Here is a 20,746-nt window from a genome sequence, read left to right on the forward strand (position 1 = left end):
TCCCCGCGGCCGCGGCAACCCCAGGAATCTCTCCCCGCTAACCCCATGCAGCGTCGGGTTTGTGGTTTAAGTGGCCCCAGGCCGGCCTGCACCCACTCCAGTGTTCTTGCCTGGAGAATCCCAGGGACGGGGAGCCTGGTGGGTTGCCGTCTATGGGGTCGCACAGAGTCGGATACGACTGAAGCGACTTAGCAGCAGCAGCAGGCCGGCCTGCGGCTGCGAGGACCTGGAGGCATCGTCCAGCCCAATTTCGCGGTACATCTGGGGAGACCCAGTGCGGCCCGAGGTGGCCCAGCCCGCAGCAGGACCAGTCGCAGGCCTCCTGAATCCCAGGTTGGTGTCCCGCATCTTCGCTGTAGATATCTATCTGGCCAGAGCCCTCCCAAGCCACATCTCCAAGTCCCTAGCGCAAGCGAAAAGACAACACTCGGCGCCTGCGCAAAGCCTTCCGGAGTAACCGCAGCTTCGCAGCAGACCCCACCCCTCTTTGCCCTGGTAACGCGTTACCGGTTGCCATAGAGCCTGAGCTGTTTACGTCCCATTTCTTCAAAGGCCCTGAGCTCCCGCTGGAGTAAGGAGGCTCCTATCCCCAAGTTGTGAAGTAGTTCTTTGTGGCGCTGAGGTAAGTAAGCCTCGGCCCCACCACACCAACTTTTTTTTTTTTCCAGTGCCTTGTGCCCATTGGAATCAGCCAACATTTAGGTTTAATTTCGACCTCATTTAGCCCTAATTTCGATTTCTCTGGGAGCTGCTCAGACTTATCCAGAAATCTGGGGTTAAATGTTGAGCCCCACACTCAGACAAAATTGGCAGAGGCCATTGGATGGACTGGATTAGGAGACCCATGTTGTCAGAGGGGGCCCGAGGTCTGAGACTCAGCCTGGTCAAGATCTGACTTCAGTTCCAACCTTCAGAGATTCAGAAGCCTTTAAGGGCAGGCACTCATATGTTTTGGGTGAGGATAGGGCTTCCCAGGTGGCACTAGTGGTGAAGAACCCAGCTGCCAATGGAGAAGACGTAAGATCGAGGGTTCAATCCCTGGGTTGGGAAGATCCCCTAGAGGACAGCATGCAACCCACTCCAGTATTCTTGCCTGGAGAATCCCATGGTAGAGGAGCCTGGTGGGCTACAGTCCATAGAGTTGCAATTTAGCACACATGCACGTGGGTGGGGGCAAATTTCAACCCTGTCTGAGGAAGACAGGTCTCACAGGCAGAGCTGTGTGCAGATGTATGTGTGTGTGTGTGTGTGTGTGTGTGTTAGTCACTCAGTCGTGTCCAACTCTTTGTGACCCCATGGACTGTAGCCTGCCAGGCTCCTCTGTCCATGGGATTCTCCAGGCAAGAATACTAGACTGGGTTGCCATTCCCTTCTCCAGGGGATCTTCCCAACCCAGGGATCAAACCTGGGTCTCCTGCTTTGCAGGTGGTTTCTTTATCATCTGAGCCATCAGGGAAGCCCGCTGTGTGCAGAGGAGGAAGAGACATACTCCTCTTTCTTTTTTTTTTAATGTTTTTTTTTAATTTACTTTTTACTTTAATGTGAAATTAATGACATCAGCAAAGATATTGGTATATTGTGATAACCATAAGAAACAGGCCTAGAATTTCAAAATTTTCTATGCAAGTTCATCCATATCTGTCTTTATCAAAATATTTCAAAATCTTCTTACTCCTTATATATATATATATATATATATAAAATGCAATATGCTCACTGATACATTTCAGATTCTTCTTACATCCCTATTAGAAACTCCCTTATTCACAAATTCACTATTTTCATAAGAATTTTTATAGAGATGCTCTTGTATTTGTATATATGCTATTCCTCATGTTATATCACCATATATTTCCTTTTTTTTTTTGGAGTTTTTATTTTTTTAATCTTTCCTTACATAAGTTATTTAAACAATTTTTTTGATGGTTATCTGTTTTATTTTTTTAATTTTATTTTATTTTTAAACTTTACAAAATTGTATTAGTTTTGCCAAATATCAAAATGAATCCGCCACAGGTATACATGTGTTCCCCATCCTGAACCCTCCTCCCTCCTCCCTCCCCATACCATCCCTCTGGGTCGTCCCAGTGCACCAGCCCCAAGCATCCAGTATCGTGCATCGAACCTGGACTGGCAACTCGTTTCATACATGATATTATACATGTTTCAATGCCATTCTCACAAATCTTCCCACCCTCTCCCTCTCCAACAGAGTCCATAAGACTGTTCTATACATCAATGTCTCTTTTGCTGTCTCGTACACAGGGTTATTGTTACCATCTTTCTAAATTCCATACATGCGTTAGTATACTGTATTGGTGTTTTTCTTTCTGGTTTACTTCACTCTGTATAATAGGCTCCAGTTTCATCCAACTCATTAGAACTGATTCAAATGTATTCTTTTTAATGGCTGTATACTCCTCTTTCTGTTGCTGCTGGCCTCTGCCTGCTACCTCTTCATGGGTTCCTCTTCTTGTTCTCTCCTGTTCTCTGTTCTGAGAAACTTTTGTTTCTGTTATCTGCTGAATAGGCTCAGTACCCAGTTGTCAGTTTACAGATGTCACATTTGCCCTTTTCGTTTTTAGAAAACACACCTGGATTCATCTGTTAGGCAATACTAAAATAGAACACTGCCCTATGACCTAGCAATTCAAATGAGTTCTAAAAATGCATGCATGTGTTCACCAATATACACATTCTCTCTAAATGTGAATATTCATAGCATTCTCATAATAACCCCAAACCGAAAACTCAAATATCCATAAACAGTAAAAAAAAAAAAAAAAAAAGAGAGAGAGAGAGATAAATTGTGGTATAATGGTATACTACACAGCAATGAGAATGAACAAACTACAACTATATGAACAATACTTATAAATCTTACAAACATAATGCTATTTGTTAAGAAGTCAGATAAAAGAGTGTATAGGAAAAAAGAGTACTTAGGGATTCTACATTAAGTTCAAAAATATCAAAACTAATGTATAGTGTTAAAAATTGGAATAGCAGTTACTGTGTGGGGCTGGGGTGAAGAATAGTGGCCAGAACAAGGCATGAGGTGCTAGTAATGTTTATTTCTTGATCTGGGTGCTGGATATACTGAGTTTTTCATTTTGTGTACAGATTTAGTACGAATGTCACACTTTAATAAAAACTGACATTAAAAACAAGACGATTTGCTTTTAGTGAATCTAAAAAAAAAAATCTACTTTTGAGCAGGACTTTGGAAACTTCAAATGGCCAAACTACTACAACAGCCACCCAAGTTCTTGCGCGCAGAGTGGCAAATTGCTAACAAAAACCAGTACCACAGAGCAGAAGCCCAAAGGTCCCGGTCTGAACGCCTGGTAGCAGAAAGCCAGAGACTTGTGGATGAAATTGAAAAGACCACAAGAAAATCTCAAAGCGATGTGAATAAGAAACTAGGTAAGACAACACACTTGCTATGTTTGTAAACATGTTTGCATGATACTGTATTGTCATTAGCATTTCTTATTCAGGAGTGGCAGTGCATTATCTTGAAATATTAGAGAGAAACATGTATTCTCCAGATTCTGTCTTTAAGTTCATTGCCCTAAGAGACATGCTTTTGATGCTTTTGAACTGTGGGGTTAGAGAAGACTCTTGAGAGTCCCTTGGACTGCAAGGAGATCAAACCAGTCAATCCCTAAAGAAATCAACCATGAATATTCATTGGAAGGACTGATGCTGAAGCTGAAGCTCTAGTACTTTGGCCAGCTGATGAGAAGAGCTGACTCATTAGAAAAGACCCTGATGCTGGGAAAGATTGAAGGCAGGAGGAGAAGGGGATGACAGAGGATGAGATGGTTGGATGGCATCACCGACTCAATGGACATGAGTTTGAGCAAGCTCCAGGAGATGGTGAAGGACAGGGAGGCCTGGCGTGCTGCAGTCCATGGTGTCGCAAAGAGTCAGACACTACTCATTGACTGAACAACAAGAGACATGGTAACCCAGTCTGATTTGCAGTCATCCATCAGTCATTCTTTTATTGATTTGATATATATCTGTTGAGCATCTAAGAGCATCCATGGACTAAGCACTATGGATATCACAGGGATATCAGAGCCTCTGTTTTTAAGAGGCTCTCAGATTGAGGAGGAGAAAGATACAAAAATTATTAGTCAGAATATAACTAGATAGGTGCTGTGGGAAGGGGTACAGAAGTGAAGGTGGAGTAGACACTGGAGAGTTGGAAAAGATATCCTAAAGAGGAATATTTGTGCTGAGTCTTTTTTTTTTAATATTTATTAATTTTTATTTTTGGCTGTGCTGGGTCTTCATTGCTGTGCTCCAGCTTTCTCTAGTTGCAGTGAGTAGGGGCTACTCTTTGTTGTGATGTGCAGACTTCTCATTATGATGCCTTCTCTTGTGGAGCCCAGGCTCTAGAGTGCAGGCTCAGTAGTTGCAGCACATGGGCTTAGTTGCTCCAAAGCATATGGAATCTTCCCAGACCAGGGATCGAACTCATGTCCCCTGCATTGGCAGGCAGATTCTTTACCACTGGACCAGCAGGGAAGTCCTAAGCTGAGTCTTAAAGAAAGAGTAATGCTCTCTTGACAATCCCATTCCTATGAACACAATTTCAAAGTGGTGCCCAGGGACTTTTCAAACAATATACTTTTGTGTCTTTGACAAAATTAAAAATTATTTAAAACAGGGCGCCTTGAGAAATTAGAGTCAATGAGTGTAGAATGATCTTTGGATTACTTTGATGTTGAATATAAGAAGAAATATGTTCTTTTTCCTTCCTTCCTTCCGTTCTAATAAACACAAAGATGTATAGATACCCCAAGTAGCACCATTCTGAGAAGGAAAGAAAGTATCTTGGTAGTTTCACAATAGTCTTCAAGTTTTTAATCTAACAGTTAACTGCACTGGGAATAGATTCATCCTGGAGTGACTTCTCTGTGTGCTTCAGAACAGAGACTTGAGGAAGTCAGGTTCTGGAAGAAGGAGTTAGATGACAAACTTGAGCAGCTGGTGTATGCAACTGAAGATCTACTCCTCTATCAGACCAGATTGCAGAAAGCCCTCGAGAGCTTTAAAGAGCCCTTGCGCATCACAGAGAAATGCTTGGAATACAGGTAGGAGGGATGGTTCCTCTAATGAATCTTCTGGGAAATGAAGTGCTGAGTGGTAAAAACCGACTGTGCTTGGTGGTGGTTTAGAATGAAACAAATAAGCATGTGTTCTTTTAGAGCCTGAAATTATCTCAGCATACTCATGGTGCTGGGCAGCAGAAGGAGCACTGGACTTGGTTCATGTCTAAATTCTGCCCTTAACTAACTTCAATATATAAGTTAGGACTGGGTTTGGCTGTGGATAATCAGAAAGGGACAAAATAACATTGACCTTTTTCCTCTCACATTTAAGGAATCTGGAGCTAGTTCAGAGTTGTCATGGCATGCCACAGTGTCAGGCTTCCAGGCCTTTTTAATCTTGTTCCTCCCTGTGCTTGGTTTTCACTCCCAAGGTTACCTCATGATTCAAGACGCCAACTAGAGTGCCAGCCATTATGTCTACATTCCAACAAGTAGGAATAATTAGGGTTTAGCTTTCACCATTTCTACTTGCGTCTCTGACCAGAGCTTAGTCACATGGCCACACCAATAGAAACTGGGAAATGGTGGTCTTTATTTTGGGCAGACAAAGCAGATACAGTTGCTAGAGGACAAGCCTGCTCGCATACACAGAGCACATGGGAGCACTTCATAATCCAGAGCTGCTGCTGCTAAGTCACTTCAGTCATGTCTGACTCTCTGCGACCCCATAGACGGCAGCCTACCAGGCTCCGCCGTCCCTGGGATTCTCCAGGCAAGAACACTGGAGTGGGTTGCCATTTCCTTCTCCATTGCATGAAAGTGAAAAGTGAAAGTGAAGTCGCTCAGTCGTGTCCGACTCCTAGTGACCCCATGGACTGCAGCCTACCAGGCTCCTCCATCCATGGGATTTTCCAGGCAAGAGTACTGGAGTGGGGTGCCATTGCCTTCTCCAGAGAGCACTGTGCTAATGTACCTTTTTACTATAATTTCCCTCATGTAAGTACTATGAGCAGGATGCTCCTCTCTGCTTTGAGGTGATTCTGATTCACAGACCTGATCCCCATAAATCTTCTGGAGCACCATAGCAAGTCTTGTTGCTGCCAGCATAGCCCCCTCCAATCGAGTGCATTGTCTACACTGGCTATTATGTGAACTTTCCCCAGTGCAGATCTTTCCAGGTCACCCCCCGGCTTTAAAATCCCTTCTTTACCACGCTATGCCCTAACACCTTCAAGATCAAGTTCAAACTTCTCAGCTTTAAAAACAAGGTCCATGATGGTTGGGCCCCCAGTGAGCTCTCCATCCGGTCCTGCATGTCATCCCCAACAGGGGGATGCACTTGGGGTGTTGAGCTGCTTGCACTCTGGCTCTGTCCACTCTGTTCCTCCTCCTCAGAAAGCCCTGTTGCCTCAGTGAGCTTCACCAGGACCCTCTGCAGCAACCAGGCAGCAACTCAACCAGATTTAGAGAGCTAGTAAAGCAAAGGAAGAAGGCAATGGCAACCGACTCCAGTACTCTTGCTTGGAGAATCCCATGGACGGAGGAGCCTGGTAGGCTGCAGTCCATGGGGTCACGAAGAGTCGAACACGACTGAGCGACTTCACTTTCACTTTTCACTTTCATGCATTGGAGAAGGAAATGGCAACCCACTCCAGTGTTCTTGCCTGGAGAATCCCAGGGACGGGGGAGCCTGGTGGGCTGCCGTCTATGGGGTCGCACAGAGTTGGACACGACTGAAGCAACTTAGCAGCAGTAGCAGCAGCAAAGCAAAGGAAAGTAGCAGCTGCTCAAAGAAGCCAACATCCAGTTGGCTCAATTCCACACCTAAGGGTGATTAGGATGTAGATGTTGCTAAGTGGATTGAGTACATGCTACTCTGTGCCGGGTTCCATGCTGTCTGCTTTCATATCTCTTTTGTTCCTTGCCACAACCCTAGGAAGTACTGATAGTTATACCCATTTCACAGAAGAAGAAACCAAGGCACAGATAAATTACACAATGTGCCTGAGCCCACACAGCTGGTGAGTGATGGAGCCTTCCTCACAAGCACTATCAGGCAGGTGGAAAAGAACAAACTATCAGATGGTGACCGATCAATTTTGGGAGGAAGTGGTTAAAAGCATGTGTAATGCCCAATTCTGTGACTCAGGATCTGTAACCTCTCTGAAACTCAGTTTCCTCACCTGTAATTGAAAGGTTATAGGAGAATGAGTTTTCACATGAAAAGCTCAGTACAGTGTGTGTCTCATGGTAAGTGCTCAGTGATGGAGTACTGTTAATTTTGACATTATTATTATTACTATTATTATAAAGCATCTTTTTCAATTCAACCCTTGTTAAAAAATAAGACTGGGCTCAACAAGACTGGAAAACATTTGTCTTTAAAGTTCTAAGTCAAAAGACAGTCTTTCCAATAAATAGGTAAGAAGGAAAAGTCTTCTGAATTGATGGCGAAATTAAGGCAAAGAAGTCCAGCTGGCATTTTTCAGACCAAGTGACCAATCACTGATTCATTTTTCTTCTTTGTGTTTTTGATATTTTGAAGTCAAATAGACACCAGCTAATGTATATTCCAGTGGCTCAGATGGTAAAGAATCCTCCTGCAATGCAGAAAACCCAGGTTCAATCCCTGAGTTAGGAAGATTCCCCTGGAGAAGGGAATGGCTATCCATTACAGTATGCTTACCTGGGAAATCCCATGAACAGAGGAGCCTGGCAGGCTACAGTCTATGGGGTCACAAAGAGTTAGACACGTCTAAGTGACTAAGACTTTCACTTTCAATGTACATCCCCGTCACATTATCCAGATGGATTGGGTTCAGTTGTTCTTGATAGTTTTAAAAGTCAGCAAGTTTTGAGTTGTCTCCCTCCACGCATGGGATGACTGTCCACTTTTCTCCCGGCCAGGGAGAAGCGGGTTGGCATTGACCTGGTCCATGATGAGGTGGAACAGGAGCTGATCAAGGAAGATGAGATCATCCGGGGAGTAATGACCCTGCTGACCCGCACCCTGGAGGAGACATGCGAGCAAATCAGGTACTGCCCCCGCATCTCCACTGGGCGTATGTAGGAAAAGCTGTGCCCTGCAAGACCATGCTCCCTGGCTCAGGAAGAATGGTATTTAATATCCTACAAGCACTCTGCATGCCTCAAGGGGGCCAGGGAACACTCAGAACGAGACCTGGACAACCTCTCACGCCTGACAGTTGCTCTCTGGTGGTGGGCTGGGCTGCGGCAGAATTTCACCCCTGATTAGAAAGTGGAGGGCACTGGAGCCATTTCCTGCCCGGGCTGACCTCTCACAAACAGGATGCCACGTGGTGACGTCAGAAAAGGCCACAGTTGAAAGGAGGATTTCGAAGTCCAGGCCTGGATACATTAATTGGTCACCAAGCGTTAATGGGGTGTGTGCGCGCGCGTGTGTGTGTGTGTGTGTGTGTGTGTGTTGTGGATGAGAGGATGGGAGGAAGTGCCACTGTGTTGCACTAGACTAGCTTCGTTTTCCAGGGTTTCCCAAGAACCTGATGTAGGTGCCACTTGGGCATTCGAGAGGAAGAAACCCAATTTACCTTCTCCCTTCAGGTTAAACCGCTCTGCCAAGTACAATCTTGAAAAGGATTTGAGGGACAAGTTTACAGCCATAACCATTGATGATATCTGCTTCTCACTCAACAACAACTCGCCAAACATCAAGTATTCTGAGAATGTCGTGAGGGTTGAACCAAAGTGAGTGAGTCCCTGCTGACCTGGCCACGCTGTCCTCCTCCCCACTGTGTGATGCCCCAGTGCTTCTTGGAGAGGCCAGCAGGACCTAGGACATCATCCTGACCTTAGGCTGGGAGCTGGGAAGAGGCAGGTTTTAGGCAAAGGCAGGCGCTGAGCAGTGACTACCCTATAGGGCCCAGTGGTGCCTCAGTCCTCCAGGCTAGGCCCCACTTGAAGAAAGTCTGATGTAAAAAATATTTTTTGGCTGTACTTTGTGGGGTGCAGGATTTTAGTTCCCCAACCAGGGCTGGAACCCGTGCCCCGTGCAGTGGAAACATGGAGTCTTAATCACTGGACTACCAGGGAAGTCCCTGAAATAAAAATCTTAAAACCTCTCAAATTTATTCATTTACCTATTTGCATTTTTAACAAGTAGAAGAATTTGAAAACGTATAAAGAGCAAGTTAATAGTTTCCCTGAGATAGCCAGTGTTTCCTGTATGTTCATACAAACATACATATACACTCATGTACACAAATAGTTTTGTTACAAAAATGAGATTATACTCTTTACCTTTTCTATAACATCTGATTTACATGTTTCAAGTAATATTAGATCACAGACCTAACTCATTCTAATTTTTAAAACATTCTTTTTGAAGTAAAACATATGTACAGAAAACTGCACCAGAATTCCTTTTTTAAAGTAAATCATACATAGAGAAAACTGCATAGGAATTTCCTGGTCCAGTGATTGGGATTCAGTGCTTTCACTATCCGGGCCCAGGTTCAACCTCTCTTTTGGGAACTAAGATCCCACAAGCCAAAAAAAAAAAAAAAAAAAACAGAAAAGAAAGAAAATTGCACAAATAACAATCAATGGTTTAATGAATTATCATCATTTTAGTTATCTTTTGCTGTTACGAAGTTACCCCCAAACTTAGCAGCTTTAAAACAACAAGCGTGTTATCTCCCAGCTTCTGTGGGTCAAGAGCCCAGGCATCATTCAGCTGGTCGCCTCTGGCTCACCTCTCTTCAGGTTGTAGTCAACCTGTCAACTGGGACTGCAGTCTCATCTGAAGGCTCGACATGGCAGCTGATCTAAGAGGAAGCAAAAGAGAGAAGGCATCCAAGAGAGAAGCCATAGTCTTCCTCTTTCAACCTCATCTCAGACATGACCTCTCATCACATATTCATGAGAAATGAGTCAATGAGTTCATCTCACAATTCAAGGGGAAGGCACTGTAGAAAAGTGTGAACACCAGGAGACATGGGGGGTCATCAGGGGCCATCCCAGATGGCAAACAGTCTCCACCAACCAGGCCAAGAAATAAAACGTTACCACCAACGCCAAAACCTCCACCCCGCCCCCTCTTGATCAATGTCCCCCCTCTCCTCCCCCAAAAAGAACCACATTCCCGGCTTCTAATAGGTTTGTTCTGCCTGCTTCTGCATTTATTAAATAGCATCATATTTTGAATATTGTGTATTTTGTCATATATGTAGTATATATATAGTATATGACAAAATATGCAACATTCCATAATGTTGAATCTCCCAATTAACATTATTTTGAGACTCCTCAGTGCTATATAAAGCTTAATTCCTTGTCAAACTAGTAATTCTTTTATTTATAGCATTTCAGTATACACTCATGATTATCCTATTTTTTTCAGTGTATGATCATCTGTGGGCTTCCCAGGTAGCTCAATGGTAAAGAATCTGCCTACCAATGCAGGATAATGGGTTCGATCCCTGGTCTGGGAAGGTCCCCTGGAGAAGGAAATGGCAAGCCACTCCGGTATTCTTGCCTGGGAAAAACCACATGGACAGAGGAGCCTGGCAGGCTACAGTCCATAGGGTGGCAAAAAGTGGGACACAATTTAGCGACTGAACACACACTCACATTATAATCTGTGACTACTATAATTTATTTTGATACTTACCTTGTCCCCACCTGTGTGATGTTGACCAGGTTACTCCATCTTTATGAACCTGTTTCCCACATCTTTCAAATGGGGATATGAAAGCCACCTCACTAGGCCAGCGTGAGGATTAAATGAGAGAGTGTCTGTAAAGTGCCAGCCCAGTGCCTGGCAGAGAGTAAGTAGATTTCCCTAGAGTGGCAGCTATTGCCACTGACAGACCAGTGTTCACTCTGCCTAGAGATGGGGAAATGTTCTAGGTGCTTCCACTGGTGGAGGGAGGCCTAACTTCCCACTGGTTTCCAGTCACTTGTCCTTCCCCCCACACCCCCACGCCAAGTCCAGATATGCTATGAACGAGTGCGTGGGTCCTGTTTCAGCTCCGTGAGTCTGGAAGACTGGCTAGACTTCTCCAACACCAACGTGGAGAAGGCTGACAAGCAGAGGAACAACTCCCTGATGCTGAAGGCCCTGGTGGACCGAATCCTGTTCCAGACAGCCAGTGACCTGCGCAGGCAGTGTGATGTGGTGGACACCGCCTTCAGGAACGGGCTGAAGGAGACCAAGGACGCCAGGGACCAACTGGCTCTTCATCTGGACAAGGTGAGCTTCCTGGGGGGCCTATGGACGAGCTCGTTCAGAAGGTTTCACTCTGGAAACCTAGAATGGCCTTTAGGGCTTGTGATCCTGGGTGCTAAGGAGTAAATGTCATCCACCTCTCTCTGTCTTAGCAGCAGGCTTTGGACTTTGGAGGACTGGAGAGGGTCTTGGCGCTGCTCTGGGCCTCCTTTGTCACTCACTGTTACAAAGAACAGGCTATCTCCCTGCTTCAGGCCTTAGTTCCTCCTTTGTGAAGCATGGAGATGCACTGTATGCTCTTAGATATTCTTTATGACTCTGAAGTTCTGTGCATGCACGCGCACACGGGTGTAAGTTGCTCAGTCGTGTCCGACTCTTTGCAACCCCATGGACTATAGCCCACCAGACTCCTCTGCCCATGGGATTCTCCAGGCAAGAATACTGGAGTGGGTTGCCGTACCCTCTTCCAGGTGGTCTTCCCCACCCAAGGATCGAACCTGCATCTCTAATGTCACCTGCACTGGCAGGCAGGTTCTTTACGCTGCTGGGACTTATGTGGTGGTCCAGTGGCTAAGACTCTGTGCTCCCAAAGCAGGGGATGCAGGTTCAATCCCTGGTCAGGGAAACCAGATCCCAAGATTGCACAGGTAACAACTAAGACCTGGTGCAGCAAAATAAACGTTTTTTTTTAATTGGCTGCTGCTACTAATAATAATAACAACAACAATAATAGTAACGATGATGAACATAGCCAAATATAGTCAAGAGGCTTCCTAGTGGGGTAAGAACTTGGTCCAGGCCTCAAAAGATGGATCTGAGATAGGAAGGCAGAGGTTGGAAGGATCCACTGTAAGGAAAAAGGCAAGAGGCCGGTCTTTGCAGAGGCCTGTGAGAAGCCCCGTCCTACCAGAGGAGATCCCTGCAGGAGCTGGGGGCTGTGGGGCTGAGGCCTTGGAAGCCTCATCTGAAATGAGCACCTGGGAGTTCCCTGGTGGTCCAGTGGCTAAGACTCTGCACTCCCAATGCAGAGGGCCCGGGTTCCATCCCTGGTCAATGAAATAGATTCTGCCGCAATTAAGAGTTCATGTGCCACAGCTAAAGATCCCACAGGCTGCACCTAAGATCCGGCACAGCCCAGTGAAAATGAAATAAAAGTGAAAAGTGATAACTAGCTTTTTAAAAAAATGGTCTGGGCAGGCCAGAATGATGGACTAAAACAAATCAGGTGAGGTTCCCTGCCCTCATCTGGAGATAGGGACCTCGCTCTATGAGAGAAGTCTCCACCTGCATATCGTCTGGTGGGAAACCTCCGTGGTCACGAAGAGACTTGACAAATTGAGGAGATGACCTTCAAATTAAAGGGTAGCGTGGCCCCCATTTTTATTTCAGTGACACAATTATTTCCTTATTTGAACAAAACGTATTTTAACTCCAGCTATACTTAGAATTTAGTACAAGAATGTTTAATCTAACACAGGGCTTCAGTTACCTTAATGAGTCAGCAACATTTTTCTATAAAGGGTCAGAAGGTAAATATTTTTGTTTTTGTGGGCCAAGACACAAGATCAAGGATATTACATAGATATTAACATAAGAAAACAAATTTCCACAAATTCTCTATTGGTAAAATTAAAAGTATAAATAATTATAACTGGGTGTTGTTTTTACAGGTCTTCTGGTGAGAAGGGGATTGATTCTTTTGGGGGAAAGAAAACAATTGCTTTGTTGGGGTTCAAAGTTAGTATTTTCTACCAAAACTATTGCAGAGGTTCACCTGTTAATGCTGACCTGTAATGAGATTTTGCATATTTCATTTTTGAAAGCATCCATTCATTCGGATAGGCACGGCCAAGGAGACATAGCCACCTATGAGCATATGATTTTAATTGAACACGCCCATTGCTTAGAAGACCTTTATAGAATCCTGTTAAATTGTTCTCCTGGTACAGTATTTGCCTTTTAGTACCTCATTACATATCAGATTAATCACTCCCAGTCGAAGGATAGTTAGAAGCTCTTAATTGCACAGCTAAGTGAATTTTGAAGTATGGAAATTTCCTTTGCACTTGCTTTGATGTCCAGAAAAAAAAATTTCCAGAACTTGGAAGAATATTTCTTTGGCAAACGTGTAGGGGAATGGAGGTCTTACTTCATGTTTTAACTTTTGGCAGCAGCAGAAGCAAAGAAAGCAACTTGATTCTACTTGTGACCCAAATCATGTCAGTTGTTGAAATGACTTTCTCGCAGCCAGTATATGAAAGGGCTGTCTTGCCTTGTGATTTTAGGTTGACTCACTTAGAAATATTTTTCAGTGTGCAGCAAAAATGAACTTCCAAAGCCACTCCATGTTTGATAACAGAGGTTGTTCTTGTTCAGAAAAATTTTAATCTTGGCCCCAAGCTAAAATAAACCACAAGAACATTTCACCACTGCTTAACCATTTTACTGCCGAGTAGTATGACAAGTGAGGATAACCAACTTCTATTTCTGACAAAAATTCACAGAAATGAAGACAGCCAAGTCCATGGAAGCCAGTCCAAGTGAACTTCATGGTTCGCTGTTGACGTTATTGGTTTGATAACACATGATAGATCCACATGTCTTCTGCAAAGCACTTTCTAATGAATAACCAGCCACAGTCCTTAAAATGCTGACATTTCCACGAGCTCTGTAAATATGCTCAGCTAAGCCTTTTTGTGCTCAACATGTATCCACATCATCATCAGCTCTAACACTTAGTAGATTCCACTTCAGGTTGTCCTGAGTTCCTGTTTTCTTAACTTTTTGAAAATATCCTCACCTATAATTATTTCATGCAGTCATTCGTAGAGGCTAATTCTTTACTTCAAACTCAGCGTTGACTCCTTCAATAAACGACATTGAACAGGATCAGAACACCGGCCAACTCACAAAGAGCAGAAGAAAACCAAGCAAACTCATGTGCTTTGTGTGCTTTTAATTAACTATAGATGTTGTTCCTTGTGTCCGTAACTCTTCGAGCAGCTATCCTTGCAGACTAACAGTCTTAAAAATAATTTATATTCCCTGGACACTCTTTCTCAGCTGCTGCAATCAAACTTGATTTAATTAGCTCACCATCAAGTAAATGGCTTTCCTTACTTGGCTAACACATGAGCCGCTTAGAATCTTATTTTGATAGAAGCCTCATTTTCCTCTGTGTGAAGAAATTCTGCAGTGATGAGATACAGTTTTAAATTTCCAGTTTCTCTGATCATTGCTCTCCTGTGTGTTGGGAATGCTGTGGTGAATGCTTAGTCTGGTACTGTTGATGTTTAGTGTATTCTTTCAGTACAGCTGTAGTGTCCTTGCATAATAAACACAGTGCTTTGCTCTCCAATAGACGGACAAAACCTAAACTTCACTCTGCCTTACTAGTGCAACCCATGAAGCCCACTTTTCTTAACATGATGAACATGCACTGATAATACAAAATAAAATAAGATGCCACAGTATGGTGATACATGTAGCATTTGGAAAGCTGTCAAGTTATTACCATGTCTTTGGGATTCACAGTCTGGACAGAAGCGCAAAACAGTGAGAGCATAATGTATACTGTCTGTCCCAACTTCTTAACTCTGCTGCTGTAGTTCAAAAGCAGCCATATATCAATGAATGATCATCGCTTAAATTGATGAGTCCGTGAGATTCGTTTTATCTACTTTCATGTATGTTTAGAAATTCCCATGATGCAAAGTTTAAAAAGGAAAAAAAAGGAAGAAATAAAATCTTAAACTAGTTAAATATTAATCTAAAAACCCAAGTACCTTGCAGACATCTTTTGTTGGCATAAAGCCACCATCAGAGAAACTAACAAAACTCAGATTAAACTGCTTACTCCTGTAGCGAGAACAACTGGTCCTAGTGGGTGGATTGGTAAGGAAACAGGCTGAGACAGCTTTCATGATACAAAAGTAGAGGATATGTAAGAGACACAGGTTCAGTCTCTGGGTTGGGAAGATCCCCTGGAGGAGGACACAGAAACCCACTCCAGTATCCTTGCCTGGAGAATCCCATGGACAGAGGAGCCTGGCGGGCAGTAGTTCATAGGGTTGCAAAGAGTCAGACACAACTGAAGCGACTTAGCACACACACACCAAGGTACATGGGCAGCCTCCAGCCTCTGCTGGGGGCATTCCCCAGGAAATCCACATGTTTGAGAAGATGAGGCAACAATGGCCATCAGTATCCATTCCATGCTTGAGATTCTAAGGCTGGGTGAGTTACCTTATCTACCAGCAGTCACTGCTCTAGGGAAAAGAGATCAGACCTATTCAGGCGGCCTGCATCGGTAGATAATCCGAGGTCCTCTCTTCCTAACCCCCTAAGAGTGTCTGCTGTCGAGTTTTGAGGAACACAGACTGGCCTCACCTACTCTAACCCTTTTTGTAAGGTCATGGAAGAGATCGCCTCCCAGGAGAAAAACATTGTGGTTCTTGAAAAAGCCATCCTCGACCAAGAAGGGCCTGCCAAGGTGGCTCACACACGCCTGGAGACCAGGACACACCGGCCTAACGTGGAGCTGTGTCGAGATGTTGCACAGTACAGGCTGATCAAGGAGGTCAGTGAGATCACCCACAATGTTGCAAGGTAAGCAAAGAGCTCCTAGAGGAGGGCTCAGCAACTCACGCCAATATTCTTGCCTGGAGAATCCCACGGACAGAGGAGCCTAACTGACTACAGTCCATGGGGTTGCAGCGAGTCAGGCACACTGAAGTGACTTAACCACTCAGGCAAAGGGCTACTGGGGCTCCATTTAAACCTGGACTGTGAGGACTTCCCTGGTGGTCCAATGGCTAAGAATCTGCCTTCCAATGCAGGGGACAAGGGTTCGATCCCTGTTCGGGGAGCTAAGATCCCACATGCTACAGGGCAACTAAGCCCATGAACCGCAACTACTGAGCCTGAGCATTCTAGAGCCTAAAGCCTTCTCACTCTAGAGCCCACACATAGCAGGGAAGACCTCCCCCCCCCACCACCACACACACACACACACACACACACACACACACACAAAACCCTGAACTGAGAGCAGGGCTAGGCAATGTCATCATGGGTGAAGCCATCTGGGCATAAGGACCTTTGCCCTTTGCATCTATCATGTTTAGGGGCTCCTTTCTAGAGGAACCTACTCCAACCAACTGCTGCCATGCAGGACACGGACCCAATGTTGACATTTTTCTAAAGGCCAAATCCAGATGTTTAGGTAAATTCTAGTTTTAAATGTCGGAAGTTCACAGGTTTGTCTGCCTTGTGAATCTGGTCCAGGGCCACCGATTGGAAATTTCTGTCTTAAAGAGGAGAAAGGAAGCAGACACATCAATTTGAGTCCAGCACCAAATAGACGAATACACTTTTCCCCCTGAAACAGTGACATGAAGCCATACGTTGTTCCTTCACATTCTTCCTCTTCTTCTAGATTGAAGGAAACACTAGCCCAAGCTCACATAGAGTTGAAAGGCCTGAATTGCAGGCAGCTGGCCCTGCAGGAGGAGATCCAGATCAAGGAGAACACCATCTACATCGACGAGGTGCTGTGTATGCCCATGAGAAAGTCCATCCCACCTCGGGACGGGGATGACCGCGGGGAGTGGGCTGGGGGCTCCCGTCCCGAGGCTGTCTGCTGAATGGAGGATTCTCATTATGCCGTTTCTCATTAAACCATGTCCTAAAACAGGAGCACAGAACTCTCCTTCCAGGTTGACAGAACTTCCACGCAGCCCACCCAAAACTCTCGGCTGGGTTCCAGGCCTGCTCAGGGCCTCAGATCTGGCTCTATTCTGCTGCAGGTGGTGTGCTGTGGTTGTTCAAGGGTTAAATTCTGTGACTTAGGCTCTTCTTATACTATCATAGGACCTCAGGCCTGGGGGAAGGGTCCGAGGCATCTTAGTTCAGATTTATTTCAGTTGAGTAGCTGAGCTGGCTCCCCTGTTCAGACCATGCCCATCTTACTCAGGAGAAGGTGAATATTTCTCCTGGCTCTCAAGATTCCTTTTCCCTGGAAAATAAGATGGTGATTGCTGACTGAGGTCCCTGGTTGGTCCGCAGGATGCATGTTCAGGTCATACGGAACTGAGAGGAGAGGGGAGTGGTGCAGCCCTGGGTGAGGAGTCCCCTTCAGACTTACTGACACCTGTGGGCATCTCTCTGGGCCTCTTCCTCCCGCCCCCGCCTTCCTCCAGGTGGTTCAGTGGTTAAGAATCTGCTTTCCAACGCAGGAGACAAGGGTTCAATCCCTGGTCAAGGCATTAAGATTCCCACATGCTGCTGCTAAGTCACTTCAGTCGTGTCCGACTCTGTGCGACTCCATAGACGGCAGCCCACCAGGCCCCACCATCCCTGGGATTCTCCAGGCAAGATCACTGGAGTGGGTTGCCATTTCTTCCTCCAATGCATGAAAGTGAAAAGTGAAAGTGAAGTCACCCAGTCATGTCCGACTCTTAGCGACCCCATGGACTGCAGCCTACCAGGCTCCTCCATCCATGGGATTTTCCAGGCAAGAGTACTGGAGTGGGGTGCCATTGCCTTCTCCGCCCACATGCTGAGGGGCAACTAAGCCCAAGCTCAGTCGAAACTGAGATCAGTTGATAGGCTAGGACCTGGGACCCTCTAGTGGAATGCTTGCACCTGGACAGGCATCTCCCCCAGCAGCAGAATACAAAGAAACTATGAGGGACTAAAACTAACCTGATGCACAAAAAGGCCACAGGCCAACTGCCATTCCTGAGGTGCTGGGAGCAAAAACGGGGTACTGAACGTGATCCTTGCACAGGGGCACCACCAAGTGACCTGGGCAGACCGCCTGAGTCACCCCTCTGACCCAACCCACAGACCCGCCCCTGTTAGCCCATTTAAGGAACTAGCCCCTGCATGCCCCCTCGGGGAGGAGCAAGGACACCTGGGGCTTGTTTTCACTCCCTGCTGCTATAGTTCGAGTCAGAGTCCTGGTAAAGCCTTGCCTGAATATCTTGTCTGGCTCCTTATTGATTTCTGTCCATTAAAGAGTCCAAGAACCTGTGTCAGTAACAAAATGAAGAGGAAGGCTAGGATCCAAGGGGCCCTTCTGCTCTTAGGAAGTGAGGGGTTGAGGAGTGGGTGAGCCAGGTGGCTGCTTTCTGGGCTCATGGTCTTACCAACTCGGGTCCTTGGGCTCTTTAGTCAATAGAAATTGATGAAGATCAGATGAGAAATTCAAGCAAGGTTTATTGGGATTTGGGCTGTGGTACAAGGCAGCAAAAACAAGTCCCAGGTGCCCTTGCCTTCCTCAAGCAAGGGCGAGCTGGTTTCAGCTAGAGGGCACTAGGCAGGTGATCAGATCCCAGGAAACTTAGTCTTAAGACTGTCAGTCTGGGAAGGAGGGAGAGAAGTAAAGAGATAAGCTTTTCCAGCAGGCCTTCCTGAAGGTGCACAGTTACCTGACTGACCTAACAAGACCAGGGTTCTTGACCTTCCCCAGTCAATCCCCGGTGGCTCAGCTGGTAAAGAACCCGCCTGCCAATGCAGGAGTAGGTGCCAAGAGACGTGGGTTCGATCCCTGGGTAAGGAAGATGCCCTGGAGAAGGCAACCCACTCCAGGTTTCTTGCCTGGGAAATCCCATCGACAGAGGAGCCTAGCGGGTCACAGTCCATGGAGTCACAAGGAGTTGGATATGACCGAGCACGCATACACAGCAATCAACAGAAATTGGCCCCAGAGGCCAAACAAGAAATTCAGGCAAGGCTTTATTGGGGTCTCTGCCGCAGCAGGGGGAGCAAAGACAAACAAGCTCGCTTCCAAAGGTGGAGGGGACAGCAAACTGTTCCTCATGTTGGGTGAGGGTAGGGGTGTCCCCAGGGTCGGGCTGGAGGGGTGGCTCAGGAGTTTTGCCAACCCCTTAGGAGGTGATGTGCGCAGTGGACATGTTCAGTATCCTGCTTTTGCTCCAGGCTCTTCAAAAGTGGCAGTTGGGTTTGGGTTTCCATTCTCTGGTCTCTTTTTTTAATCTTTTGTCCAGAATTTGTCCCAGCTGCACACGCAACGCAGTTATTTTTAGTCCCATATAGTTTCTTTGTATCTTGTTGCCCCAGAAGAGGTGTGTCCAGGTGCAAGCATTGAAGCAAAGGATCCCAGGTCCCAGTCTGTCCCAGCACCGCCAGGTGAAAAGTGTTTCCGGCTTTTATTTTCTCTGATGAATGTGAATAGAGTGTGAGTTTGCTGTTGGTTTTCTGACTAGTTAGTAATCATTTGTACTATTTTATTGTTAATGCTCAAGTAACAGTAAAAGAAAAAAAATTACATTCTTAAACAGATTCAAGTCAGTGGCTAAGGGTTTGCATTCTGGAGCCACACACAGACGTCAGCTCAAGTTCTCCAAGCATACCTGCCTCCCAGGGCCCATGGAGATTGCGTGAGATAACCCCTGGGCAGGGGCTTTATACAGAGCCTGTCCCGGGAGCTGCAGGCAGAGAAGGGAAGGAGCCCGGATAGTCTGGGAGCTCTGGGGCTTGGTGGCTGCTTTGGATATACAGGATGGGGTAGGGTCCGGGGGGAAGGAGCCGAAGATGGCTCTCTGGTTTCTGGCGTGCGTAGCAGGGTGAATCCTGGCACCTTCTGCTGAGAGGAACTGTGAGAGAAGGAGGGTGGGGTGGAGGAGGGAAGGTGATGAGCTCACACGTTGAGAATGAGGACCTTGTGGTCGAGAGAAAAATCCACCTGTGGCCAGAAGCTGGGAGACCCCTGGAGAAAGGCGGTGGTGGTGGACGCCAAGGAAGGCAGCCGAGCTGGAAGAGCTCAAAGAAGCGGTCCGGGCCCGAGCCCCAGCAAGCCCCAGCACTTCCCGGATCAGTGAAGAACCAGGCCAACAAGGAGACCTCTTACACAACATCCGAGGGGCTGAAGGAAGCCAGGAAAGCATAGCATCACGGATGCTGAAGTCGGATAAACAGAATGTTTCAAGGTGGTCAGAGGGTCAAACACTCCAGGGTCAGCTAAGAAAGGAAAGGCATCATCTAGATTTGGCAGTTAGGCAACCACTAATGACACTTTGCCAAAGGCAATTTCAATAGGACATTGGAGAAAGAAGTGTAGATGCTGAGTTTTCAAAGATGCTTATCTTATCTCAGGATGTGCTAAGAAAAGGACATTGGGATTTCCCTGGCGATCCAGTGGTTGGGACTGCTTGCTTCCCCTGCAGGGGGCATGGGTTCAATTCCTGATCAGGGAACTAAGATCCCATAGGCTGAATGATGCAACTTTTTAAAAAAAAAGTTTTTAAACCACTGTTAACCACTGTTCTCTGCTGGTATATATTCTTCCTCAAGGACCAAGAAGCTGGGAGGTGGGACAGAAATAAGGAAGCCTCTCCATGTGAGCCTACAGTCAACGTCGTAAGATGCCATGTTAATCTCTGTCATCTTGGCCCGTGTCCTTGAAAAATCAGTGTGTCCTGGAAGTCATAAACCCTGCAGCCATGAA

At 45.9% G+C, this 20,746-nt stretch overlaps 1 protein-coding gene and 2 long non-coding RNA genes across 5 annotated transcripts in view; 1 reads left to right on the forward strand and 2 right to left on the reverse strand.

Annotated features, from left to right (window-relative positions):
• TEKT1 (tektin 1) lies at positions 1-16,971 on the forward strand. Of its 2 annotated transcripts, none has more exons than XM_044939430.2 (8): positions 1-333; positions 3,220-3,426; positions 4,943-5,108; positions 7,974-8,102; positions 8,649-8,792; positions 11,076-11,298; positions 15,686-15,882; positions 16,712-16,971. In XM_044939430.2, the coding sequence occupies exons 2-8, from the start codon at positions 3,237-3,239 to the stop codon at positions 16,917-16,919; spliced, it is 1,257 nt and encodes a 418-aa protein (XP_044795365.2). In that variant the 5' UTR covers positions 1-333; positions 3,220-3,236; the 3' UTR covers positions 16,920-16,971. The 2 variants fall into 2 exon arrangements, with proteins under 2 accessions (XP_044795365.2, XP_006079728.3); XM_006079666.4 differs by lacking the exon at positions 1-333 and adding an exon at positions 490-622.
• LOC123332669 overlaps positions 9,641-20,746 on the reverse strand; it is a 23,663-nt gene continuing 12,557 nt past the window's right edge. Inside the window, exon 2 of the long non-coding RNA XR_006549613.2 lies at positions 9,641-9,871. This is a non-coding gene — a long non-coding RNA (uncharacterized LOC123332669). The remainder of the gene's footprint in view (positions 9,872-20,746) is intronic.
• LOC123332667 lies at positions 17,197-20,067 on the reverse strand. 2 transcript variants are annotated; one of them, XR_006549610.2, is made up of 3 exons: positions 19,653-20,067; positions 17,980-19,457; positions 17,197-17,290 (listed from the first exon to the last, which is right to left on the reverse strand). It is a non-coding gene; the product is annotated as an uncharacterized LOC123332667 (long non-coding RNA). The 2 variants fall into 2 exon arrangements; XR_006549609.2 differs by having other exon boundaries at positions 17,980-20,067.

This window comes from Bubalus bubalis, chromosome 3, assembly GCF_019923935.1.
Source record: "Bubalus bubalis isolate 160015118507 breed Murrah chromosome 3, NDDB_SH_1, whole genome shotgun sequence".
Taxonomy (NCBI): domain Eukaryota; kingdom Metazoa; phylum Chordata; class Mammalia; order Artiodactyla; family Bovidae; genus Bubalus; species Bubalus bubalis.